Source organism: Rhynchophorus ferrugineus, unplaced genomic scaffold, assembly GCF_030347505.1.
Source record: "Rhynchophorus ferrugineus isolate W39M unplaced genomic scaffold, kcgeb_rfMv2 rfM4, whole genome shotgun sequence".
NCBI lineage: Eukaryota > Metazoa > Arthropoda > Insecta > Coleoptera > Curculionidae > Rhynchophorus > Rhynchophorus ferrugineus.
Genome location: NW_027472583.1, coordinates 24,811,787 through 24,839,434, shown reverse-complemented (window position 1 = coordinate 24,839,434; position 27,648 = coordinate 24,811,787). Strand labels below are relative to the sequence as shown.

Sequence of the window (27,648 nt, the reverse complement as noted above, 5' to 3'; positions counted from 1 at the left end):
GTCAATCAGGCTACTCATTTCCTGGACGGATCCCAAATTTATGGTTCAACCAATAAAAAATTAAAGGAGTTGCGTTCCTTCACGGGTGGAAAACTGGCGACTACCTTCTATGAAGGTCACGAATATTTACCATTATCCACTGATCCTACCCGTGATTGCCAAATTTTTTCTAAAAGTTCAGTGTGTTTTAATAGTGGCGATGCCAGAGTTAATTTTCAACCTCAGGTAAGTAAAGAATTTCAACTATATTATCATCACACAAACATGATTAATATATTTTAGCTTGCTTTGATGCATACGATTTGGTATAGAGAACATAACAGGATTGCAGACGACTTGGCAAAGTTAAATCCCACATGGGACGATGAAACTTTATTTCAAGAAACCAAAAGAATCGTCATCGCCGAAATGCAAAAAATTACTTATTTCGAATGGGTGCCAGCAGTTTTAGGTAATAAAAATAAACATAGCACTACCTCAGACATTTTAACAAAATATTTTATTCATTAAATAGGCAATATTGAACAAACCAGGATTTTATCTCATTCTTATAGTAAATCCACTAAAGCTACAGTATCCAATTCTTTCGCAACAGCAGCTATGAGATCCATAAAATCTCTTTCAGATGGAAAACCAAAATTTTATGACGAAGACAGGTAATGAAAATTAAATCTAATTAAAATAGCGATCAGTTTTAATTCAATTTATTCTTGCAGAAATGCTAACGAATCAATATTTATGAGAAATTATTTTAATAATCCAGCAATTATTAAACAAAATGGTGTCGTTGATGCTTTAATTAGAGGCCTTACGACCCAACCCAGTCAAAAGTTGGATATTTGTTATGCTGAAGATGTAAATATAAATTTAATAAACCATATTTTTCAATTTAGATTATTTGATTTATATTATATATTTTGTAGTTAATAAATAAGCTCTACACTAATGGCCATTATGGATTTGATGTATTGAGTTTTGATATTCAAAGAGGTCGAGATCATGGTCTTCCAAGCTATAATAAATTCAGAGCTTTATGTGGACTAAAAAAAGCGAGAAGTTTTGCAGACCTTAGGGATGTTATGTCATTAGAGGTTTGCTACATATTTACTCAACTGGTGTTAACAACTAAATTTGAAATATTTATAGGACATTGTTGCTTTGTCGAAAGTATATGCTCACCCAGAAGACATAGATTTAATTATAGGTGGACTTCTAGAAAAGCCAAAAAAGAATGCATTGTTTGGGCATACATTTTCGTGTATAGTTGCTGATCAAATGATACGCACTCGAAAAGGTAATATTTTATAAAAATTTTTTTAACATTCCCCATTTAATTTCTGTGACGGATACCAGAGGGGATAGCCCTACAATCTCAGAGTTCTCCCGTGACAAGTATTTTTCTTTAATATCCATCCAGAGAAAGTTTACTATGAGCTAGTGGATTAATCAAAATCCTGAATACAGAAATCACTTTTATTATAACAATGTGTATAAGCATTATCATGAATTAGCTCAAATCTATCATAACCAATAAAGTAACAATTTGCTATTTTGAGAATTCTCTTCAAAAAAGGACTACTATCGCATTAATTAACCTTTCATAACTCTGTTCATGACTAATAAAGGAACATTATTTTTCTCCTTCCAGATTTTGTCCAATGAATATCTCATGCAAATTATTGCAAGAAAAAAGTAGGAGATTCATATAATATTTTGGGCTAAAATCAACTTACATTAACTTGCTTTGTATTTGTAGTTGAATTTTTAATTTCGGAACTATGTGTGCGATTCATAATGACTGAAGTTGTTTAAAATATTACTATATACATCCATCATGCTTTTCATTGCACTTCCTTTATTTTTAATCAGTGTGTGTCTTAATCGGTACACCACCACATCTTTTTATTCTTTTACTACACGTTTTCGTCATGGTATTTTCCCAGTTCAATATTTTTTGACTGTAACCCTTATTATCAAAACATTGTTATTCTACGACAAAATTAGTTAGATACAGTAATGCTTATATTAGATAAAATATTAAAAATAGCATAGTTAAGTTAATATCGATAAATTGTATCTTGTAGGGGATAGATATTTCTACGACAATAAAGATCAACCAAAGCCATTTACAGAAGAACAGATAGGCCAGATTGAAAAAGTCACTTTAGCCAGGATAATGTGCGATAATGGTGATGATATAAAACGCATGCAACCCAAAGTTTTTGAGAGCATTTCTTCCAGGTATTGGTATTCATTAATATTAAATCATCACATATAATATAAATATGGTTACAGCAATGAGTTGATAGACTGTTCGTCAAACAAGATACCTAAGATAGATCTTAGATATTGGTCTAGTCCCATACAACCAGAAACTACACTTGTTTAAAGGTTATTTAATATTTATAAAGACTGATAGGCCTGTTTAATTTATGTACAAAATCATCTCAACATTATGTTAAAAATGATATGATGTAAGATTTGTGAAAACATTGTCACTATGTATCATTAGTTTTTTAATTAGCCACCATATTTAATGTATGGTTCATTTAGTATCTAAATATATTATTTATATATTGACTTCCTTTTGTACTTAACCTACTTTCATTTCAAGTATAGATGTAATGTAAAAATCTTGTGTTTTTTTGTTGATTTATCATAGTCTGCCCAATCAGGTAGAATGTCTGTATGCTGTTGACGGTACTACGTAAATTTATCAGCTTTCATCAAATTTCGTTTTTGCGGACAATCAGCTGCAGCTTCGAAAATATACCTTATCCCGGTTTTATCTAATCCATAACTTATTAATATTGCAAATAAAATGCAAATTTTGATATCATTTTTTTATTAATTAAAATCAAATGTAAGTTAAAATGTATATACTGTAATCATTAAATAATTTAGTTCAACGACATTTTTCGGCTACATATAAATTCAGCAAGCGGAAATATTCGAAACAGCCTCGGAACTCAATCTATGTTCAACCCGTGAAACCTTTATTTGAGGCTAGATAGCACTGAGCTGATATAATTATCAGTATCTTGAATAACATCAAGCAAACCTACAAAAAATATATAGGTATATACAAAAAAAATGAAAGCATAAATACAATAAAATTGATATTTAAACTCTTAGCGGCACCCCGGTATTCTTAAACTTACCGACGACGTCGCAAAATTCTCCAAATGATGTACATGGCAACAATTCGTCAGTATAATAATTTAAGAGTTTTTCGGAATTCTTCATAAGTGCCTCGTCATTGTGGCGAATATAGTCCGCTAGATTGTTGGGCCATTGTTCAAATTCCCCTTCTACATCCTAATTAAGAATAATAAAATTAAAATTAAATTAAACAGTTGCTTGGTTTAAATGAATACCTTAAAGAAGTATTTATATATTCCATCCACCAAACCATAAAATATTAAATACGGCTTGTATACAGTATAATTTTTGACGGATTTATCGCCGAGACCACTACTAGCTCCTCCAGGTTGAACATGGCGTGCTTGGGCAATTGCAATCAATCTAATGAGAATTAAACCCAATATTAACTGATTTACAAATTTATTATCAAGTACCTTGATAAATGAGCTAATCTCTCTTTTTCCCATTCGCCTCTGCTCTTCAAATATAAAGCCATTGCTGCCATATATTGTGGTCCTTCAGATTGGTAAGCTAAATCAGCGGAAATATCGGTAGTAGTATATGAGGTGAGAGTAGAAAATTCCCTCGAATAAACTCTGGTACTACAATTTTAGAATGATAGTTTTGTTTAAAAACCTGCAAAGAGACTATTACTTACGTGTTGATAACATAGAGCCCCACGTGGATCAAGTATGGTACCATATGCATGTTACTCTGTGGTCCTCCACCACCAGTGTCTTCGTGGAAAGATTTTTCATGCGCGAATCTCGATAACAATAATTTGAGGTCGTGAATGGTTGAACTATGGCCTATATCTCTGTGATTGGTACTTTCTTGTAGGTAAGTATTGTGCCTAGCTAGACAACTCGCGAAAGCTGACTCTGGAACTTGCGGTCCCCAAAGGGGTAGCAACCCATTGCATTTAGTGTTAGCATTTTGAAGGGCAGCCGATTCCCACTCGTCTCGGGCTCTGGCTAACCGAACAGCAGACATGTGACAATCAATGTGCACAACGTTAAAATGAGTCACAGTGGAGTAACCTGCAATATACAAAATAATTTTATTATATGGTATATAATGGTACTGTATTCATACCAATAGTTTTACGTTGTTTTGTTTCGAATTCTTCCACGTTGCACCTTTTCGTAAAAGTATATATTCCTAGAACCTTAACAGGTTGATATTTATAACCTTCTCGACATATACAACACACAAGACCAGATTCCTCGCCCAATTCTTCAATTTGTTGTAAAATGGTTGACTTGGCAGTCACCTGAATAAATTAAAATATTCAGTTTAAATATGTAACCAAACAAATTCAAGCTACTCACTTGTCCTTTATCATTTGTTCTCATTCCAAGTTGTCCTAGTTGTTTTTCTCTCATTGCCATAGCCAAGCGTTTCTTTTCAGACCGGGTAAATTCTCTAACCTATTAGAGAATATACAGTATTAAAACTGACATTTATATAAAGAAATATCCATTAGTACCTCTTCAATTTGTTTAGCAACAACGGGATTGGTGCACAAAGCCTCTAATAAATTCTCAGCCAGCGATCCAACATGTTCATCTGAACTAACTTGTTCCAAACGGTGTATAATGGGAATTGTGTCTGCTTTGGATATTTCTAACTGAGTATTCTCGTGACTATACGCTAACCCAGTTAGGAATCTAAGAAGATATAAGAAGTAAGATTATTTAGCAATGAGCAAATTGAATTTGGTTACCTTAAAATGTACTTTAGTGCCGGTTTTGAAATAAAATCTTTTAATTCATCGCTATCGGTACGTAACAAAGTGGGTTTAACACAAGGTGCGTGCATGGTTATATATTCTAAAGCATCCTTAACTATATTTAGAGACAATACATAGTCCTTTACAGTATTTCCTATAGCGTTTTTCTCAATGCTATTAGTTAACATACAAAATAGTTCCAGTTTTTGTTGATCCTCTGTAGTGTGTTCAAAATCATATCTAAAAATGTATACATGTTTATTTAGTGTGTATTTGTTTTTTTTTTCTTGATAGTTAAATTTAAAATATTACCTACCTGTTAAACTCTAAAATGTTCTTGAAATGGTTAAGTAAAATTTCCATTTTATCTTTATTTCCATATACTAAAGCTGCTAAAATTCTCGTCAAATGACTAAGAACTGAAGAGTTATTTTTAACAGATGGGTGGACCTAAATAATCAAAATACATTATACATTGGCAACTCTTTACTTTATTACTTACAGTGAAAGCTAATAGAGACTTGACATATTCAGGTCCACCAAAAGTAATAGACAACTTTTCAAAAGTACTAAATGGTTTACTTGTAGCTTTTGACATTAATGTTTCCATTATGTCTAAAAGCTGTTCTGTTACTGTCGATTGACTAAAATAAATATTGTTAGAGGATTCAATTCCAAACTAGTACAAGATATACTTTACCTAGAATCGGTATCACTTTCAAGACATAATTTTAATATTTTCAAAAATACCTCCATTGCTCTTAATTCCGGATCAATCAAGACCTCCTGGCACTTGTTGACTTTAATACTCAATCGGAATAGTTTTAATAAAACCTGAAAACATATTAATTTTAGAATACAATATACTGAAGTCATGGAGTAGGTTATACCTGAAGTAGAGGTTTTGCCCTCCAAACATTTTGTATAGCTCCTAGTCTTGTTACCATGACTTTTAGCCCTCCACAATCGGCCAGAACGTTGGCCATTTTGTAAACTTCTTCATTATCTACAGCATTTTGACCTTTATTATCAAGTGTTTCTATAAACTCCTCAGTAGCATCACCCAACAAACCACTAAAAAAAAGTTTTTAAAACCCAGATAAAAAATATCATATAGCTATATACCGCATTCTATAAACAACACGCATGGCATCATGATCACCTTCGGCTAGCCATATTTTTTTGTAAACATCCTTTACAGGTAGATCCAAACTCATTATTTTATTATTCACCAATAATTCCATGCCATTATCATCTTCTAATAAGGCTACAAGTTCGCAATCTTGACATATTTTATTTTTAACATCTCTCATCAGTGGGCCAAGACCAGCCTCATTGCTGGAATATGGATTGCCCAACATTCGACCTTGCAAGAAATCTTCTTGTTGTGGATCTTTCTCCAATGTAAGGAAAAATTCGCCAATATCATTTTCCTCAGGATAAATAATAGAACACAGTCTTTCAAAAATAAAGACGGGAGTCAAGATATCCTGAAGACTATATCTTTCAACAGTTTTAATACATACAGACATAAATGCTTTTGTTTCTTCTTCAGTTCCTGCAATTTACACATTACAAATCAATGTAAGCATGGAAAACAATTTGTTTTACCTGTAGTCATTTCTTCTAGCAGCTCCAGGAGTTTTTCTTGGGTCTCATCTATAAGTCTAGTTCTCTGAACAACTAATCTTCTCAGAGATAAATAGCCATTAAGTATCGCTCCTAGAGAAAAAGTGATACAAAAACTCCTTTTTAATACCAATATAACATACCAACAAGTCTAGATTTATATTGCCCTCGGATTGAACTGTCGTCTAAAAATCCAGCCAACAATTCAGTTAATTGATTTAAGGCATAACCTTGAGCTAAATCCGATGTTAAAGTTGTAGCTTCCAAACGATGCAACTGATCAATTTCATGAGTCATTAGATTCGCAAGAACTAATGGAAGTCCTTTTATAGTTAAGTATTGTTTCCAAGGGGTTTCCTATTAATAAAAAAATATGTAGTACAATCCTAGCGATTTTCCTAGCCTCTCATTAATTATCTGCTGTACTTGTTAACTTTCGGAAATGTCGGAATTTTAAACTTACTTGAATAAGGCTTTGATAAAGATTCAAAAATTCGGCGGATGATTCGCCAGCTTCGCTTAGTTTGGATAAGAAACAAGTCAGAAGACTGATAATTTCCTTCTTATTTTCATATGTGGTACACATGGCTTCAATAATACTACAAGCAACAGTTCTCGCTTGTCTGGAACTGGAATTAAATAGAACAGTTTCCATCCAAGAAGTAGCATTCAAGACCAATCCTTTATTTGAGTTTAGTTTCTTCACATGTCTTCTCCATTTTCTCACATATTTTTCAGTTAGATATAAATTATGAATATCCTCTTTAGTTGCTGAGGAAGAAGGACTAGTTGTTTCTGTACGACGTACCAATCGTGTTTTCCAACCTATATTGATAATTTTTTATGAATCATAATTTAAAACAACGTTATAACTTACCTGAGAATGAGTGAATGATATCCTTGTTTAAAAATTTTCGAACTTCAACTGGTGCTTGTAATGAAGTTAGTTTTGCAAGAACAACGTTTTTAGGTGTATTAGATTTATCTTTGGATTTTTTACTACCGGTACTGGCGGTTGGTTGATCTCTAGCGGGATCGGGAATCTTCATGAGACTTTGAATGATTTTCAAACAAGGTAATATAACACTTTCCATTACTATAGGGCTTTTAGCGTCTTCGCAAGCCTTAAGGAACAAAGACATCATGCAACTTAGTTTCAATTCCCAACACTCATCCTCTTTTTGCACCATTGCAGCCAACAAAGCTATTTCATGTCTTATACTGGCTCCTACAATACAGAATTTGATGTTAAGTACTTGACAAAATACAACAAATCCAAGATTACCTAAATCAGTGCTGTTTAAATTGCCATTGAGACAATTTGTAATACGTTTCATTAATAAGTTACACAAGTCCTCAGTTGCTTCTGGATTATCTCTCGTTAGAGTACAAAGTAGTAATCGTACATCTTCTTGGTTACTAACATTACCTTTTCTAAGATTATTCCAAACCAGTTCCTATAATGATTATGAAAAAATTATTGATAAAATATTGATACAATATCAATTACCAACCTGTACCAATCCATATGAACAGAGAGTTTGACGTGTGGTTTTATTCAGGGCTAGTGCTCGTAACAAAGTTAAACAGTGTTCAGTTGCTGCAGTAGCACAACCATAACATTTGTTTGTGACACATGGGGCTTTAGACGAAATCTATAAAATAAAGATATCTTATATACTTTGTGTCTTACAGCTAGCGAAATTTGCTTTATACCTGTAAATCATTAAACACGGATACACTTTCTGATAAATCAGTGTCGTGATGTTTCCTTTCATATGTAACCAATTCTTTTCTAGATGCAAGAACCTGTAAATGTAGCGGTTATTTAAGAACAAATCTAGAAAGCACTCAAACCTTTTGAATGATTTTACTGAGCTCTTCAAATGAAGTCTTGCACTCTGTACAGTATTGTTGTGCCAACATCTGAATAGTTTTATTAACTTTAACTTGGGCCATCTGAACAGTACTAACTGAATTCTGAGTGCTGTTACTAGAATTGGTAGGTTGCTCATCTGGTTTCTTATCACTTATATGTTCAGTTATTTTTAAAACTAGAGATTCTAATGTAGGTTTGTTCGCAATAAGCTGCTTATAGATCCTATCTGCCTTTTCCAACAAAGTGTTGATACTGGACACTGTTTTCTTTCGATCTTCATCATTCTGAAATGAGGCATTATAATTTAGCTAATAGCTTTAAGATTATCAATCCTAATTTATTTACCTCAATTGGTTCCACAGCACAGCAGGGTTTTGCTTGCAATGAAAAATCAAATTTAGCATATTTGCAAAAGCCACAGGCGTGACACAAAAATGGATCTTTTTCGTCATAATTGATGGCTCTACATTTATGACATTGGAATACGTTTTCACCACAATTTGCGCACACCCCCGGATTAGCAGGAACAGATGCGCTACATCTTGGACACTGAAGTGTTTCACTACTTGCCTAAAAATATATTATATTAATGACTTAGATCTAAAAACAGGGATAATATGAAGTTATTGATAAAAGTACCTGCAAATTTTCATAAAAATCGGCATATTCAATCATCAAGTTGCAGGCAACAATTGGTAATGGAAATTCAATTTTCACTTCAGTTTGTCCAGATTGCAATGTAACTTTTTTTGCTTTATGCCAGAGAGCTGGTTTATTTTTAATTTCCACCACTGCCTGTACAGATCTATTATTATAGGAAATATTGATAGTACGAACCATCTTTGTTTTCTTTAGATCTCCGATTCTAACTGTAATCTTACTTATAATGTGACTACTCAGAAGTTTCACAATTTGAGTTGTAGTTGTATATTTAGAATCAACTTTTATCGAAGAAAGTTTTATCGTAGTAAACGGTACTTCCGGATTATTACATACTAAACAAGGTTCCGACTCTAGATAATAGCCATCTAATTCCACAAACTGAGACATGTGAGCATACAAGTTGGCATTAGGATGATGAGCTAGCATCTCGTTCTGTGTACGTAGTACAGATACGGCTTTTTGTACATATTCATCGATTTTCTGTTCACCTTCTTTCTTTTCAGTATATTTTAATGAGAAATATCCTGTAAAATTAGCGATAAATAATAAATCAGACACTCTTTTTAATACTCTTACCAAGTAAATCAACAAATTGTGCTGCTTTTTTACCATAAGCTGGTAATAGTGGCCAAAGATGCCACAAAAGTTCAAGCAATGCCTCCTGCTCTTTAGGTTTGGAATTTTTGTAAATGGCTAATACCAAACCGTGTGCTTGCCAACGAACTGTGGTGGTATTATTTTCTAGGGTAAATGTCTTTATGAACCTGGCAAGCACTTCTCTTGATACCTGCTTGTTGATTTGCTCTACTAGAGCGACACAGTTTGATTCTTCAAATAAGGCTTCCACTGCTGAATCATCAGATTTTTCACGATCTTTTCGGCTTGTCTATAATAAAACAAATATAATATCAAATATATGCTATATAAAATAAATAGCATGTAACTTCACTAACCTTGCTACTACTTTCACTTTTCTTGCTCTGCTGATTTGAATTAATGACTAGAGCACTTGTAAGGAGTTGTAATATGGTAGGAGCAACGCCATCATCCAAAAGAAAGCTAACTCTCAACAAAAAGGGCAAAATATCTTCTGTATGCAGACAAAACTTCTGCCAATTTCCAGTCCTGAACAAAGCAATATCCAAACAGGCCTTCAAATGTTCTACCAATTCTACTAAACTATCATAAGGAAGACTCAAACTATGTTGTAGATCAGTGTTTGTTTGGTATCCCCCTTTTACACAACACTGCCTTACACCTTTTGTGTGAGTGCTAAGAGCGTGCAAATCTCTTAATTGTCTATATTTTTCTTTATTTCCACAAATATACAGTAATAATTTCCTCGCATTTCTTCTAGACGCCGGAGGTAAGGAGGTCATCATGTATTCACACAAATACCTGCAACCAAATTATTAATAACGTGTATGTTGAAAATAATCATAAACGTACTTGTACCACTGGCCATCGAATGTTACGGTGATATTATCACTGTTGTCAGAAAGCCGTTGTACTTGGTAAGGTAATCTCAATATGATTTCCGTGATCAGATGGGGATAATTTGCAAATACATCAGTTGAATTTTCCTTCAAATGATTCTTTAGAAAGAATGGCGTCATGTCGGGTAGAGGATAGTTTAAGTGTGGTTTCAATAAATTACCATTGGAAGAACCTACTAAATAAATCTAGCATTAAATTGTATATTAAATAAAGTAAGCGAATAACAAACAACGAAGAAATTGTGATATAATAAAAATTACTAAGCTTAAAAGATAGTGAAGACACAGTGACATATTTTATTTACCTGCATTGGTATCTTCTTCCGTTTGATTTTTCCAATATTCGGTAAGCAGATTTTGGCATATTTTAAGGCAAAAAGTGATTATGCCAGCTTTTTGGAAATAACTGGCCCCTGTCCTTGCCACATAATTAGATGTTTCAGAACTGCTACCAGATTTGGAGGTCGATTTATTTCTTTGGAGTAAATTTGCTAGAAATAGAGATAATTAATGGCGCCCTGAATTATTGAGAAATGCTCATTTAAAAGCGCTCTAGCATTAAGAGCAACTTACAAATCAACTTCAACAGTAGTAAATGTACTTCTCCTGTTTTACTTCTGGTACATATACTTTGTATGTCTTCTCCCTTAAATTGAAGTTCTTCATTTATTGCGCTTAATAAAGATGCTAGACACACTCTGTCTCTTTCACATGTACCATCTAAATCAGCTGTAAGTTGAGATATAACCTAACGAAAATCAAAATAGATATATAAAGATCACAATTATATAAACATATAATATATACCTGTAGTAATGGTAAAGTTCTAACACCATTGGCATTTTTAAGTCTGGGAAGGTATTCTATCAGCTTTTCAAGTAATTGCAATCTTAGGCTGTGTAATTTAGTACTGTTTTCGTTCTCACACTCCAAATCTTCTTGAACTTGAGCTAAGGTGTCACTACCTTGAGATGGTCTTTGAACAACTCCAGAATTAGCTATGAATCAATAAAGTTTAATTTCTAATATTATCCTTTTTGATATTATTTTTTTTATTAACCTTGAGTTGGAATTCCTGAAGAACTTTCTGCTGTTCTAATAGCAATTCCATCATCGCCATAAGCAGAAGATCTGCCTGATACATTATGCTCGCCTATTAATTAAATATAGGAAGTAATAATATAAAGTTTAACTTAAAATATTCCTTTGAGGTAAGGATCATGGTAGGAATACTGGGGTTGCATGGGACAGGAATGTTATTTATTAACAATTACCTGTAATACTGTCTACACCACTGCCACCACTTTCAGAACCTGCACTGCCGCCTTGTTCGGCAGGAGAAGTGCGTAAAGTTGATCCATCGGTGGCTGCAGTGGATCCTAAATAATAATCCGATTTACCCATGAACCACCTTCATGTACTGTGTATACACCTACCTTCATCATCAGATCCGGCGGCTGATGCTGTTGTATCACTAAAATTTGCCGCTTCTTGTTGGGCTGCAACAGCAGCAACTTGGCCTTGAGCGGCCCCTCTAAGTTGGGCCTGAAGATTTTGTAAAACCTGATGTTGATCGTGCCCTGCGGCGCCACCCATTTCGTGATCCTACAAAATTTAAATTAAAATATTTTCCTGGAGCTATTCTTAGAATATATTGAATACTTGTAAACTAAGAGCAATTGCCAACTCGACAATCGTTTCGTCATCTGCGTCGGCAGGAATATCGAGAAGTGGAGGGAATCCCACTCCACCACCTAATAAAGCTTCCAAAGGATTAATTCCACCTCCTTCTTGGTGAGCACCTTGTTCTAATAGCCCTATCGCTTCCACCATATCGACGTCAAATTGTCCTGTAGGGAGTGCTACCTGCTGACTAGACGGTTCATTATGATTGGTTGCAGATGATGTCGACGGTTGAGTTTGATCGGAAGATGTTGACTTTACCGTCGACGGTTGAGGACTCTCACAGCGTGCGGGTGACGGTATATAAACACGACGGCGCTTTACACGCGGCTTCAAAACCTTAGGAAATAATTATACAATATCTTTAAAATTAAACTTGCAATGCTATAATAGGTACTACTACTAAGTATTTCTTTCGCAATTTTCTAAACATTTAAGTAGATAAGGTCTTTTTTATTCCCAACAATACTAACTTATTTAAAATCTTAATTTTATTTGCTGTATACTTTTAAAATAGTGATCAAAATGAGTAAAAAATGAAATATAAGAATATTTTGTGTATGCATCAATTGTATGCCTTTAGATCTGAATACTTTGTCAATTCATAAAAATAAATATAATTTTTCTCTACTAATCAGGGCACTAACCTTGCACAATGCTTGTTTAGAACTGAATGCGATAACAGGATCCGGACATAATAGTAGTTGTAAATAGAGAGACAAAGTAATATTGCTGTAGTTCTCTGAACTGTGAAAAGCATGTATAATTTCAACCAGAGAATGAATAACTTGTTCGGTATATCTACAAAAGAAAATAACATGTAAGATCTACATGTAAGCTTTCAACATTTAATATTCATATACTTTAATCCTGGTACAACTACAGGAGCTAAAGCGGGTATTTCAGGATTCAGTTTGTGAAGCATCCATAAAACATCCATAAGTTGAATAAGTAAATGTTTGCTTTTTTTGGATTCCATTGTCGCCGCAGTTTCCTTGGACTCCTCGGGATTGTCAAGAGGATCCTCCACAATTATGTCTTGTATAGAAGCGTGACTATCGGCAAACTTTACTAAATTTTGGGGTCTTGATACTGCTATACCCCTGACTATTAAAACTAAACGGTAATAGCTTTCTGCGTCCAAATCTACCGATTCAGCGCCTAAAAATATCCATTAATAAATTTCACATTCCCATATTTCAAATAACTTATTTCACCTTTCTTCTCTGCCATCGCAGTCAAGTCTACTAGAACATGTTCCAATAAGGCCTGATCTTTGTAACTATGGTACTGTTGTTTTGTTGGATGCAAAGTTAGCATCAAGGCTTTAGAATGAACTTGTATCGAAGGTGGTGTTGGAAGTGTTAATAGCTTCGTAGCTATAACAGAAAAATGTGTTTGAATAGACATTGCACTTTCTACTTCTAAAATACCTACCTATCTGTAACGCTGGTGCTTTAAGTTTGGTAAATCTTTCTTCTGAAGAATAAATATATAATGACGCGTCTAAGCTTTTAAATATGTCCATTGCTAATCGCTCTAACTTTGAAAGTGAATGTGTAGAACCAGATTGTTGATCCTAGATTACATGTATTTGAATTATTGATGTAAATTGATTTTCTATTTGGGTATTACCTCATTATTAGTACTAGTTCCTTGATTATTATTAGAACTGCCAGCTGTATTACCTGCTGCTGAAGCTGCATTGTCATCATTATCTTCAGGCCATCCGAATAAATCTTTGGTTTTGCCATAAACTTTTATGCTATCAATCATAGTCATTAGCTCAGGATCTTGACAAGGTCCAAAAACTATGGTTAACTTTTTATCAGCTTGCAAACTTTCTTCTCGAGAGAAAGGCACATCGTACCAGCGACTTCTCGTTACAGAAAATGATATTACTCTTCCAAAGACCTTAAATTAAATAATCTCATTTATGTATTAGACAAATATTATCAACTTTTTTACTTCGACATAAGTTGGGGCTTTTTGTGGATCTTGAGTTCCTACTAATACTCTAATACCACAAATGACCATATTGGGATCATTATTGGTAACTTCTATTTGAAATTGTGGTTTATTGCATACTACGTAAAGGCTATTTGTATTTAATCTAGAAGAAATAATGAATACCTACTGATTACGACAAAAAGTTATATCTTGATACCTGTGTTTAAGCTGAGCCGCATTATATATTTGCAACAAATCATTACCGCCAAATTCAACATCATTCATAGCAGTACAATATTCAAAAAAGTCAACTGGAAAAATAGGTGTACTGGACGTTTTACCAGATTTAAGGGGTTTCTTTTTCTTAGACTTCAATGAGTTACCTAAAATTAATTCAGGCAAATAAAATTGGAAACATTGATACTGAACGAATACTGAACTAATTAACATTAGGTTAGAAATAAGCTAATACTGATTTTGTTGTGTACCTATTTTGAAAACCATGTATGAAAGGGCTGCTGTCAAATTGATAGAATTTGCTGAAATTGATGAACTTTTCCTTTTGACATTTGATATTAGACATTTTTAGGTTATGTTACAATCTTGATTTAGGTTATGTTACAATCTTAGGTTTTATGTGCAACTGTTGAAATGTAAAAATATGGCGAGATTTCCTTATATTTTTGACATCGGTAAGCGAAACAAAAATAGTAATGAATTATATTTTTATGAACGAATTTTCATTGATTACAGTTTATTTACAATCAAGTGGAAAGTGCAAGGCAAACCGTATATATATAAGAACAAATTATACTGAAATATGAATGGAAAACAAAGTGCAGTATTTGAGCTGTTTAATGGTATTATGAATTTTGTACCACCCTTACATTCAGCTACAAGGTAAGATAATATATTTATTACCGACTAAATTTTCATTAACTGCATAGAGAGTGAGATTAAAAATTGAGATATGGGCGGCATGCGGCAGCCATGTTATTTTGGCGGCATGCGGCAGCCATGTTGTTTTGGCGGCATTTGTTTAACCTGTTGCCTGCTATTCAGTTGAGCGATTAAGTAGCACATCCAAACTTTCTTATCAATAAAATGGCAGTACAAAATGTGCCAAATATTCTCCAAAATTTTCTGACTAAATTGAGGACGACAGATCTAGTGAATAATCAATGTTAAGGAAACGCCCGGTCGGCCGAAGATACAGCTTATATCCGTCAGTGTTTACAAACAGTGTTACAATTCATCGCCGTGTCCTAACTCGTCCTTTCTCGAATTTTCCATCGGGACTTAACCAACCCAATATAACATCATTGAATAATAGAACCCAAGATTTCATTCAAATTCAGTCGGATCTGCGCAACAGTCACTGAAAGCTAAATTATTCGGATTTGTTCAACGGTAATAAGCCGCAATGTTTCTTTGAACGATAATACAAAATAGCATACATGAACCTTTTAAATAAAAAGATTTCGTTAACCTGTTCCTATTGAAAAACTCTAACCTATAGACTTTTTTGTAAATTATTTAAAACTTGTATTGTTCTTTTGCTAAAGTTATAGCACGTAATTATAACGTTTTCAGAATAAAATGATATGAAAAAATGATATTCAACAATAAAAATAAAAATTTAGGTTAATTTTTACAATAAGGTTAATATTAATAAACTTACCCATAGGGACAGTTGGTTGTATACTGCCGGACATCCAAAACCCTGTATGTTCCATATTCGCAATAAACATCTTCAAACTTCCATCTTCACATAACAGAATTAGAGTAGTCCTTAATTCACTACCTGAACTATGCCTAATTGCTACCATATCCATAATTTTTGATTTTGCTGGTACCACCTATTTATTAAATTATTATTATTTCATACTTATAGTGAAATTGTTTCTATTACTTTTATTTCTTGGATCATTATAGAGTCGGGTTTAAGCATAAGTACGACCGGTTGATTACTTGATTGCATAGCACAACAGATTAGACCTGGATGATTTGGAATTTCAGTCCACTGGCATAATGGTTGAGGTGTTGGACTTCGAGTGCTATTACTCTTTGAATTGGAACCATTTGTTGGAGCAGTTGTTGGGAGATTTATCGGAAATACTACAAATTAAGCATAAAAATAAATTATCAGATTCATCATGCATAGAAACTGAACAGTAATTTTGTAAATCTAAATTTGTACCTAAAGAGAGACAATTGCTCTTTGGAATAATGGGCGAAATAAAGCTCTTTCCTTGAGCATAACTGTAAAATAGCAACATTAAGGTGTGCGAATAATAAATTGACACACCACCTCCAGCTATTTGTCCATTTAAATCTGTTATATCCAAATGAAATACCTAAAAATAAATTAAATTTAATTATAAAACATGTGCTTCGTCAACAATAATAATTACCTCCAGAGTATTTGTCACATAAAAACTGCCAAATTTGGTGGAGCTATCATCATTAAGAACTTCCGTGTAAATATGACCAGGAGATGACATAAGTAACATGTGATATATACCCTCCTCATACATAAAAGTACAATCACGAATTTTTCCACTTGGGACCTATAATATAGAGTCAAATATTAAAGATGAACAGGAGAATTAAACACTAGAATTATTTAATACCAAAAAATGATATTGAGGATTGGCGGCATCTTGGCTAAGATCGAAGATTTTAACGAAATCAGCTGTAACTAAAGCTAATCGAGTTTGAGAACCGGGTAACCATAAAGCCTTGATAATAAAATTGCCTGTCTCCAATTGCGGATGTAACACTAAGTGATCGGTTACTTGTCCGTTTGAGTTGAACGTCAACACATGGCAATCCTTAAGGCCACAGACGGCCAGAAAGTCTTCATTGCAGAGATTTGATGTCATTGATAGTACTATAATAAAGAATATGTGTTTTAATTTGTTATTGCCCTAGAGAATATTAACTGACCTGTGAAGGGTATAGGCGCAGAACTAAGCCTAGTTAATGTTAATTTTCTCGTAGCTGAATCGGCTTGTTTGAGAAGCGCCGATAACTGCAGCACAGTTATCTTTCCTTTTTCATGGGAAACTGCTAGATGTTGCCTTTTCCCTTGAGTACTGGTCATGCAGCACATTGCTACTCTGCGTATAATATGGGCAGAAAACAGTTGTCTTATAGTTTGACCTTGGTCACCCGCATAAGACATTCTGACATTTTCAAACGCACCTTCCTGAGAACCTTAATATCAAAAAACAAACTTAAGGTTGGAAAAACAGTAATTTTAGATGTTCTACAAAACTATACTATAGGGATTGAAAAGTTTCGTTTATTTAAACAAAAATCGCTACGTTTTGAAAATTGTGGTTTTTATGGCAATGAGAACTTAAGTCAATGCCAGTGTCAAAATTGGTTTGCTTAATTTAATTCGGGAAATTTTGATGTTAAAAATGAACCTCCGGTTTGCCCGGTCAATCATTGAAGTGAGTGAAATTCTTAAAAATATCAAGCTATGGACATAGTTCATTTCGGAACATCGTTACGGAACTAAACATCGACCATGAACCAGTTACATAAAACTGGAAAATAAGCTCTATGCTTTAATTAATTGATAGTGAAAAATTTAACGCACCTATTTTCTATTTATGAATCGCCGGTAAAAAAACAAACAAAATCGGGCCATTTGTGAAACGAATGATTCACGACTATGAAAAGTAAGTCAGGTACAATACGTTGTTGTAGTTAATAATCTTCACAAACGATTGCGAAGTTCCACTGATACAAATGAAAGCTAAGTGATTCGCTGAATTGGAAAGAAACTGTTTATCATGAGCTGATCGAATCTAGCAGTGCTAGACCACATACATCTTTAGTAACTCGGCAAAAATTGAAAAAGGAGGAAGTATGCTTTTGAAGTTTATATGCTCCGTTTGTCTTAATGATGCATCAGTTTTTTTCTGAAAAATCCCAGCAGTTCTACAGTGATGTAATTATGGTTTTACCAGAAAAATGCAAAAGGGCATCGTGTTTGTATAAATGTAAATGTATATTTAAATATATCTATTATTATATATAAAATTCACGAGTCATTATTAAAGTAATAAATGAGGTTTTATAACCAAAATCTTACCTAGTGTTGGTACCATTAAATGATCAGTATGAATGTATTTCTTTTCTGACTTATGTAATTGTTCTAATGCTTTAACACCTCTAACGTGGCATCCTACGGGACTATTCTGATTACAGGTAGCTTCAATTGCGGGTATTAGGCATTGCAAAAATTCTAAAATAAAATTTCATTATTTAGTCAATTCAAATTATTGGATTATTTTTACCTAAAAGTGACGAGCCCATATTATTAGAGCTTAAGTTGTTAAGCAAAAACTCCTTAGACTCTTCAAGTTTTTTCCTTTCACGTTCTCCTCTTTTTTCATCAAACAGAATTTTGTCCATAGGTATTGGAGAACTAGTTCTTCTTCTAAAAAGTTTTTTAAGATTTATAATTATTCTGTTTTTTTTGCGATATTTTCTCAAAACCCATACCTTAATGAACTGGCTAAAACATGTTCTCCATTATCCTCTTTCTTTTGACTGTTGCTGCCACTGTCAGTGTTTGATGTAGGACTTCTTTTGACTAAAGCTTGACATGAACCATCTTCTTTGGCACCACAGTCGCAAAAGAAATTGCCGTATTTGGCGTAACTGATGTCATGGCCTTTATGACAAACTCGAGCGCATATGGAACATACTCCTACGCCATCAAGCATTTTGCAAGTATGACAGTGATACCTAAAAATCGATTAAGTATTATATTGAGTACATTAGAGAAAAAAATACATTTATCCTATACCAATGTTGATTCATGAACTCTTTTTGAGTTACAGTAAATGTACAAAGTTTGTTACACAAGGAATCCTCATCAGAATCTTCTCCACTATCATCATCATCATTAACATCTTCTTGCCAGTCTATCTCAAGATCCAACGGGCTTTCATGCTCCCATTGAGGAGATACAGATCTAGTAAAAAAAAAGCATTATAGAGAATAACAATGTATCTGTATATTTACCTAGGAGGTTGTTCGGTGATAGATAATACAACATCGCTTAAGTAATCTAAAATGCAAGAAGCGGCCTGCAACATGTTGCTATTTCTCAGGGTATCTGGGGAATTTATAATTTTCTCGCTAATATCCTTATTTTGGATATACTTTACACATTGCTCAATCTAAAATATATCAATTATAAATTTAACCGACAAATATCAATAAGATTTCTTTTACCCATTCAGCAACGGCAGGAAATAGGTAGGTATGACCTCTTCCTAATCCTGCATCAGCTAGCATTGTCATAACATCCATAAGCTCAGTAAATCCGACACCTTCCAATGAAGGCCCAAGGATATGACTGCCCAATGGAATTATCGCTTTTAAAATAGTAATTGAGACATTTTCGGCTACATTGCTTGTCTATAATTTATTTTAATTGAATATCATATTTCCTCTATTTTCAAGATAGTTGAACTAACCTGTTTTACTATATAGCTGGTTAAAGCCTTCAAAAGTTGGCTATTTTCTTGTACTAGCGATTTTTTGTCATCGTGAGTTCCCATAGTTACATATAATTCTTTTCCGTCTGCGCTAGAGTTTGCCGATTGTTTTTTAAGATCAAGGACCGGACCGCTAAAGTAATAATAATTATAATATATAATTTAAATACACATAATTTTGATTTGTGATATAGTTACAGACCTTTGTACTTGATCGGTTTCACTCGGACCCAAAATTATTTGTCTCAACCACATTTGAAGTTTTTCACTCTCTACTTCAGCTAATTTACTCATACTTGAACAGAGATAATTTAGACTAGGGTCAGTTGAACTTTTTTCAGCGGCTTGAAACAATTTATTAAAAAAGTGTAATACACGCGTACTATATTGTTGGGACATTCGAGGATTCGAAACAGACATTAAGACCTTTACTAAGTGTTTTTCTCCTAAAAGGGATAATTGGTGTTAATTTAATGTGCTTTCATTTTCATGGTATATACAAACCAGTGAAGAATGTTTCCAAGGCTTGTCTTCCAGAACTTTTTTCAATAATTTTTTCATAGAATTTTAAGCAACAATGTAAAATGTTTTCGTCTACCATAGTTTTCTGATCAGCTGTCATACTAGTATATTGCATCAGAATATTATATGAATGATGCAGTACTCTATAAAATATAATTTTATTTCGGTTTTAAGTTCAACAAAATTATATCTACTACCTGATATAGAAACGCTTTAATCTTTCATCAGTTTCATTATCGCCAATCATCTTGTCTAAAGCTTTAATTGCAGTGTTATAAAGAAATTCTGTGCGTGCATCTGTAGTAACAGACATTAGAACATCTATTGCTTTGTTTTTCGTGTCGGTATTTTCAATTTTAGGAGCGTGTTGTACTATAAACTTGGTCAAGTTTTCCAGAGTACGTTTTAGAGACAAATCAATGCTAAAGGCTGCATTTTTAGAGAGGGACGATAAATGCACGTCTACTATCCTTATGATGTAGCTATCGGAAGGTATGATGTCATTGCAAAATTGAGACTAAAAATATTTTAAATTTGAGATACAATGTTTTAAATATTGTCATCCCTTTATAACACAGTAGCTATAGTGTGATAGATGAAATATTACATGAATGATGAATGAAGAATTAAAGATGAAATTAAAACAAAAGGTCATATAGACAGCAGTAGTACTTGCAGTACATACAAATTAAATTTCCTCTTTAGTAAAGTTATTATATCAAATTATCATCCTGTAGATTTAATGAAAATTGTGGGATGAAATGGCATAGATAGTTCTGGAACTACATGAACAAGATAGAATTAAAAGAAAAAATGTAGTATGCTAAGAATCTTTGTCTTAGTTATAATGTACTTCAATAGTTGTAATATGAGATCTGAATTAGAAAAGTTGCTATAAAATATTTACTAACTGAAATATAGTTTTATTTTTGTATCAGCCCATTTTGGACGAATAATCTAAATAAGATGATCTTAAAAATGTAATAGCTGTGTTATTTGGGATAAATGTATATTTAATGTATATTACATAAAAGGCATCATCCAAGTAACCATTTCTCCAATCATGAACTGTAGAATTAAGATGCGCCGGTAAATATGTTTCTATTTCAGTTGATATTGTATTCAATAAATTGTTGTCGGCAGAACAAATTGCCAGTACATCGTCCATTGGTTCCAAATCTTTAAGCTCTATCTGCAATAGAAATAAACTTATTTTGCACTAAATCGGAAGAAGTACTGATATCTTTACTTTCTCTAGGCTTTCATTCAAATCAACTTCGAGATGGAATAACGACCATTTCACACAATGTAACAGCTCTTGTGTAAGTTTTAGCACATGAGGAAACAGTTCTTGAACACATGAATGTTCTGATGCACTGATGGATGGTGTTTCTCCATCTAAAATATCTTCAAGTGATACCTAAAATATTTTTTACTGATCAGTAGATAAAGGCTATTATTGAAAAATATGCTTTATTACTTTATCAATATATATAAAATTACCTCTAACTTAGCTATTAAACTGTCCAATAACATCAACTGCCACACTGGTGGCATAGCATCTTTTGTTAACATCCCTCTGCCCACGTCAGGTGTTAGACTGATAATGCAAGACTTCGTAATGTTTGCCACATATTCTAAATTATGAACAGCATCTGTTACTGATTTCAAGAGTTTATCAGTATTTTGGGTGAACATGCCCTGAAGTATAAACATTAGATATTCCCCAAATCATTTAAGTTACCATATTACTTGTTTCACTAAACAGTCCTTTAGCCATCTATTAAACGTTTTATGACCTGCTCTTGCACCCCATATTAATGAGTGTAGCATTAAAGAGCCAGGAGGCAACACTTCGCCTGTAGCTAGTCGTTCTAGGTATGGAATTGATGGAGGTAGTAATAGAAGTAACCTAGAATAAATGTACAAAAATTACTAAAGAAAGTCGTATTAAAGAATGGGCGAAACTTTACTTCCAGCAAATTGTGAAACAATATTGTGTAGCACAAAGTCCTAAAATTGACATCTTCGGAATTCCAGAAGAACTTATCCCTTGTGTAATGTTTAATATTTCGATTAAAGCATCAAGAAGCAATGGGTATCTCAATTTATCCGGTGTGCCCAAAATAAAATTACAGGCCAAACCATCTAACTTTGGGGACTCCTGGTTGCTTGTCTAAAATTCATGTTATGCATTAAGTATCTAGTCACTAGTCCTACGTATTTTATTTTTTTACCTCCATAATTGATAACATATAAAACTTAGGTGATGGATGATTCTCATTTGAGAATTTTCTATATGGATCCTCTATATCCCTCCAGAAAGCATCAGGCTTGGGAGAACCAAGGTCTTTGAAATCATTGGCTAAATTGGTAAGACCAAATAGGCTTTTTTGGATCTATTAAAAAGAAATATAGGGATGAGTCATAACTATGTCATTTGGCATTTTTATAAAACTTGATTTGTAGCTAACCTTTTCGAGAAGGGGAAGTGGTACATCGTATAAATGCTTCATGATATAATCAAATAAAAGCAATAAACGTGATAAATTCAGCAATTGGGAATCTTTCAAATTATTACGCGCTACTTCAGAACATCGGAGGACTCCTCCAGCCATTAGTAATACAACAGACTTCTTCTGCATAAGATTCAGAGAGTGAAACAGATACAACAATACTTCGGCGTGCTCAACATTCAAATCTATAACACAAAAATGCATTTTCATTGAAAACTAGACTTATATAATGTTTAAAGTAACCTTCGATTTCCATTTCAGAACCCTGAGGTGCATTTAGTACGTTTTCTATTAAAGTGTTCACTAAACGGTGCCATATACTTATAACAGATGCTTCTTTTTCATTTTGTGACCTTAATAACAGTACCTAAAAAAAGGGGGCGTCAAAGAACAGCGATGACCGTGTATTAGCAAAATATACCTGAGTCAACACAGTTAAAGTTCTTGGGAATACTTGTAAGGGCCACCCATGAGGTGTATCAGCATTCCAAGGAGAAACACCCAAATGATTCAGCAAACAAGCTTGTAGAGGTGTCAAGTTATTGCTCGTTATTAAATTATGAGTAAACTTCATTAAAGAATTTGAAAATTCACCATATGGTTCGCCTAAATCGAATTTTTATAATTATCCTAATGTTCTTTAGTTATAATAATTAAATGCTTACTAAAATCTGATTTGGACCACTCCCTATCCAGATCCCTTATGATTGCCGCTAAAATTATCATTTGTTGTTCGGTTAATCCATTCTTTATGTACCTTCCAATTAGAGTGGACTTAGAACATAGAAAATGTTTATTCATGAATACAAATATGTTGGTAGCTAAAGAAATGTATCCATCAACCTATAACAAGTAATTCTTTTAGTATTAGACGATTAACCACAAGACATCTGAAACTACCTCTCCTTTCTCTGGGACAACCGAACGACCGCGATTGGATTGGTTTGATTTTAAGTCACTGTTGTCAGAAGCTGATGGAGATTTAGCCTCAGATGGTTCAGGTGGCACTAGAGTTTCCTCAAACCACTGACCCAACAAAGGCTCGCTGTCATCATCTAAAATTAAACTTATATTAAATTAAGAAAGCTCAGAAAACTTTGAATATATGCCTTCATCTGTTTCTGAATTTTCGTCACTGCACAGAATCATGTCTTCAAAATATGCAGTTGAATCTGACTGACTAAAGTTGTCTCCTTCAGGAGGTATGAATCTTTTCAGTGAACACGCTTTCCTATAACTTACTATGGACAGGTAGAATAGTAAATGGTTTAATGGAGCAGCACTTAAGACTCTTGCCACTCTTTGTAAAGCCGTGAACTGGCCCATCATGGCAAGAGGAGCAGGTTCAACCTTTTAGTAGAAAAAGTATTAACTTGAATTCGTTTATCTGTTATGGGTTCATCTTACTGTCGCCAAACTTCCAGCAGGGCCAACGCAAACTTCTAGATTCAAATCGTCAAATAATTCCGACAAAAGAGCTAATGCTCTTGTAGCTAACGCAACACTTAATATTCCAAAACTTTGTTGAAATTTTTGCAGTCCTGACCTAGCTGGTCCGCCACTTCCCATTGAACTTCCAACAGCTTCTCTATTCTAGTACCACAAAACACAAAAAATATCAGTTATGCTTGTTTAATTTTACAATCATTATAACATATACTTGACTTTGTTTGCTTGGACTAGGTCTTCCTTTTTCCGTTTGCTCTCGGTCCCTGGATGATGACTTATCGGCAGAAAACCCGCTAGTAGTTTGAGTTAGATGAGTTTGTAATCCCGAAATTAATACCCACGCGCCAGCAAGAATGTAATTTTGGTAGACCTTTAATAACACACGGTAAGCATATATTAATATTAACAATAACGACATACATGACCGCCAGCTCTTGAGGACGTTTTGATAACGCTTCCAATATATGAATACATATTCAATGCCTCTTCAACCAACTTCACCGCATTGGAATCCAAATCCTCCTCTTTCAAGTTTGCAGTCTGCCCCTAAAGTGTATATGTATTTATCAATATATGGTAACATTCCAAAAATGTATTGACAGAATTACCTGTTGACCACCGCATTTTGGAGATACCACACTTGGAGTAGCTAAACAGGCACTAGCAGAAGACTGTGCCATAGCACAGTAAAGTGCTGCCATAGCAAGACTGCACAACTTTTCTAATTTAGTAGGATTTAACGGTTCTAGTACAGGAAGATGTATAGCCGAAATAGCTAGTGTTAATTCTGACACTGTCTGAGGAAGACTATAAGAAATTTAACAAAATTAGTTAAAAGAATAATTGATTCAGGATTACAGTGCGGCCTGACCTGTTTCTGAAAGCTAAAGCTTCTGCGTGGTTTGATGGTATGCTAAAAGGTCTACCTGCTAGTGCTTCTTCGACTTTTAACTTCGATTTTTTTATCGTGGGTAAATTGAGACATAAATCAATAAGAGTATCGCCAGCTTTCAATGATTGAAGATTTTCTGTATTAGTTCTCAGAAACAATCTCTGAAAAATGACGTAATTGTTTGGCGGAAAATTAAAAATAGCTGTAGCAATTTACATGTATCTCTGATATAGGATCGGTTTCACCCGTTTCAGCTAATAACTGTAAACTAATAGCCTGATCAGCTGCGTTGGCGTGCGGTCCCTCCCGAATCGGTAAAGTGAGTCTTTCAAAGATGGCCGCTGATAAGTCAGGACGATTCTTTGAGGACTCTTGTTTAATACTCACATCCTTATCATTTCCTATATATGAAATCATAATACTACATTTTATACCACATACCACATGCATTTCATAAAAAGAGGAAGATCTTTAAACGTATGTAAAATAATTTAATGACACTAATACAAATATAATAAGTATATAAATATAATAATTTTTAATAATTTGATAATATTTAAATTTCTTCCATTTAGTTAGATAATAATAACATTACATTATAAAGTAAGTATGATAGCATGTTAATACAAAAAATGTTCAAATTCTAATTAACAATTGACTGGAATATTGATAAGCATATTATATTAAAAAACATATCAATTGACAGGATACAAATTACAGTGTTTTCGATAAGACCGGGACTATATTGCCTGCCATTTTGTTTTGCGGTGTCTAACCAGTTCTTGTTCTTGTCCAAAAGTTGTGGGCGTTGTGCCCATTTTATAGCAGACAAAATGGCCCAAAGTTAGGGAACATTGAGTGGCCAAAATCCAAATGATCGATTCGGTAGACAATCAGCTAAAGAAACACCTAATCGAGCGAGAACATTGCATTGTTCTTGAAAGTTTACTGGATACTCTATCTTTTGAATCCCCACAACAGCGAGCGCTCCAGAAGTTTGATAACCAATTGATTTCTGACTAAATTTAATTACGTCGGTCGGCGGCATGTAGTTTCAACAAGATGGCGCTATATACTACACAGAGACATTATGGTGGACATTCTGCATGAATGATTTGGCACCCCTTGGTGATATGCAATCATCCTGGTGTGATTTGACCACTTAGATCCAGGCCAACAGTGAAAAGTCGCGGCCGATATTTAAAGAGCTTTCAAATAAAAAATAATTTCATTAATACCCCACACACAGCTTGTTCCATTTCAACACCGACCTGCCTTTATTTAAAAACATATTAGGTAATAAAATTAGGTAAGAAAATGAATATTTTATTAATTAATATTTAACTTATTCACAGGAAAAACATAAAGAAATGTGTACACCAATAATTTTTAACATTAATGACACTTCTTCATATTAAGTCATCTATCTCACAATGATAAATAAAACACTATTACCTTTTGATATCCATCCATGTCAAGAAATTTCAAATCGAGATTTTTAAAAAATATTTATATTCAAACAATGTTATTAAACAAGTTAATTATAAAGATATCCTAATTAAATAATACAGGGGTTTGCATGCTATCAATTCTAAGAATGAATAATTTAATACCTATATAAAAAATTTCACAATATAATGTTGGCTTACCACTATGTGATACATTTGGTTGTTGAGGCAGATTTTCACCTTTCATTGTATCAACTAAACTAGAAACTTCAGTAGTGCTCAATAATCCTGTACCAACACAGAGAACTCTTATAGCATTGAGGTAACGCTCTATAGCAGCACTATCTTGGTATTGTTCACTGCCAGCATTTTGTAATGCATTAAGGAGATATTGTAAAAGAACCCTACATGCTGCACTTGCAGTTACCAGTTGAGTACCAGATACTGTAATAATAAATAATTTTAGTCACTGCCTATATAAATAACTCAACTAATATATAGATGTTGACATTCTGACCCTATTGCAAACATTTGATTTTTCTAACCTAAAATACCTTATTGTTTGTATATATTTTTATACAAAGACGTAGTTGAATAAAATAAAATGCATGAAATTTTGGCATCTACCCACAAATAAAAAGGATCAATCGTCAAAAAGAGTCGATTGATGTCAGTACTTATAGATATAATTTCATAATAAATAACTTACGTTTTGATATACTACTACTTATATAGTCAGCAGCTAATACCGTAAATGTATTATAAAAGTTTTTGTAAGTCTCTTTATGCCTCCAAATTTCAGATTCACTAAAATAAAAGAAAAAAAGGTCAATAATTCCACAAAAAAGAATAAATCCGCTGTCAAAACTAGATAATCTAATTTTAAACATCTACGCACATTAACAGTCGGGAATTAAAACAAATACCTTTTTACAATGGTAGAGCACAGCTCTACGAGCTCTGTTGTGTTAGAACTTTCATAATTAGGAGACAAAAAGGGCTTTAAAACAAGAGACCAATCAACTCCGCCACTGCTCGCTGCCATAACTTCAACCATTTGTAAAGTTTGTGGTAAAATGACAAACGATTTTATCAATGACTATTCCGATATGCTATTTCA

General features: G+C 33.5%; 2 protein-coding genes across 14 annotated transcripts in view; one reads left to right on the top strand and one right to left on the bottom strand.

Moving 5' to 3' along the window:
• Positions 1-2,633, top strand: part of LOC143195704 (salivary peroxidase/catechol oxidase) — a 63,962-nt gene extending 61,329 nt beyond the window's left edge. For all 13 annotated transcript variants that reach the window (XM_076403107.1, XM_076403106.1, XM_076403105.1 and 10 more), the window contains exons 8-15: positions 1-225; positions 283-451; positions 515-656; positions 717-855; positions 924-1,091; positions 1,147-1,294; positions 2,085-2,241; positions 2,296-2,633. In XM_076403107.1, coding sequence (XP_076259222.1) covers positions 1-225; positions 283-451; positions 515-656; positions 717-855; positions 924-1,091; positions 1,147-1,294; positions 2,085-2,241; positions 2,296-2,389 — 1,242 coding nt within the window. In that variant the 3' untranslated portion in view covers positions 2,390-2,633. The remainder of the gene's footprint in view (positions 226-282; positions 452-514; positions 657-716; positions 856-923; positions 1,092-1,146; positions 1,295-2,084; positions 2,242-2,295) is intronic.
• A 195-nt stretch (positions 2,634-2,828) lies between these two features.
• Positions 2,829-27,623, bottom strand: poe (E3 ubiquitin-protein ligase-like protein poe). Its single transcript, XM_076403101.1, has 78 exons — positions 27,455-27,623; positions 27,238-27,335; positions 26,730-26,972; positions 25,297-25,481; positions 25,060-25,241; positions 24,797-24,995; positions 24,609-24,734; positions 24,400-24,558; positions 24,147-24,332; positions 23,849-24,089; positions 23,640-23,794; positions 23,405-23,582; positions 23,161-23,345; positions 22,983-23,106; positions 22,698-22,924; positions 22,461-22,622; positions 22,197-22,399; positions 21,976-22,135; positions 21,727-21,924; positions 21,473-21,643; positions 21,251-21,415; positions 20,421-20,740; positions 20,206-20,366; positions 19,904-20,147; positions 19,681-19,834; positions 19,436-19,621; positions 19,223-19,380; positions 19,005-19,172; positions 18,698-18,943; positions 18,490-18,632; positions 18,285-18,437; positions 17,126-17,395; positions 16,810-17,069; positions 16,591-16,746; positions 16,377-16,533; positions 16,089-16,294; positions 15,858-16,035; positions 14,394-14,559; positions 14,195-14,339; positions 13,862-14,140; positions 13,664-13,805; positions 13,444-13,605; positions 13,090-13,387; positions 12,874-13,027; positions 12,206-12,565; positions 11,980-12,148; positions 11,818-11,922; positions 11,604-11,696; positions 11,351-11,541; positions 11,117-11,291; positions 10,849-11,034; positions 10,497-10,719; positions 10,001-10,445; positions 9,624-9,933; positions 9,024-9,571; positions 8,730-8,954; positions 8,363-8,668; positions 8,222-8,314; positions 8,020-8,160; positions 7,791-7,962; positions 7,383-7,733; positions 6,969-7,330; positions 6,649-6,862; positions 6,488-6,598; positions 6,002-6,434; positions 5,767-5,950; positions 5,577-5,710; positions 5,379-5,520; positions 5,193-5,326; positions 4,871-5,116; positions 4,634-4,814; positions 4,476-4,574; positions 4,240-4,417; positions 3,803-4,184; positions 3,579-3,746; positions 3,378-3,525; positions 3,162-3,318; positions 2,829-3,061 (listed from the first exon to the last, which is right to left on the bottom strand). Exons 1-78 carry the CDS (start codon positions 27,583-27,585, stop codon positions 2,997-2,999), a joined length of 15,615 nt encoding a protein of 5,204 aa, XP_076259216.1. The 5' UTR covers positions 27,586-27,623; the 3' UTR covers positions 2,829-2,996.
• Between the last annotated feature and the right edge of the window lie 25 nt (positions 27,624-27,648).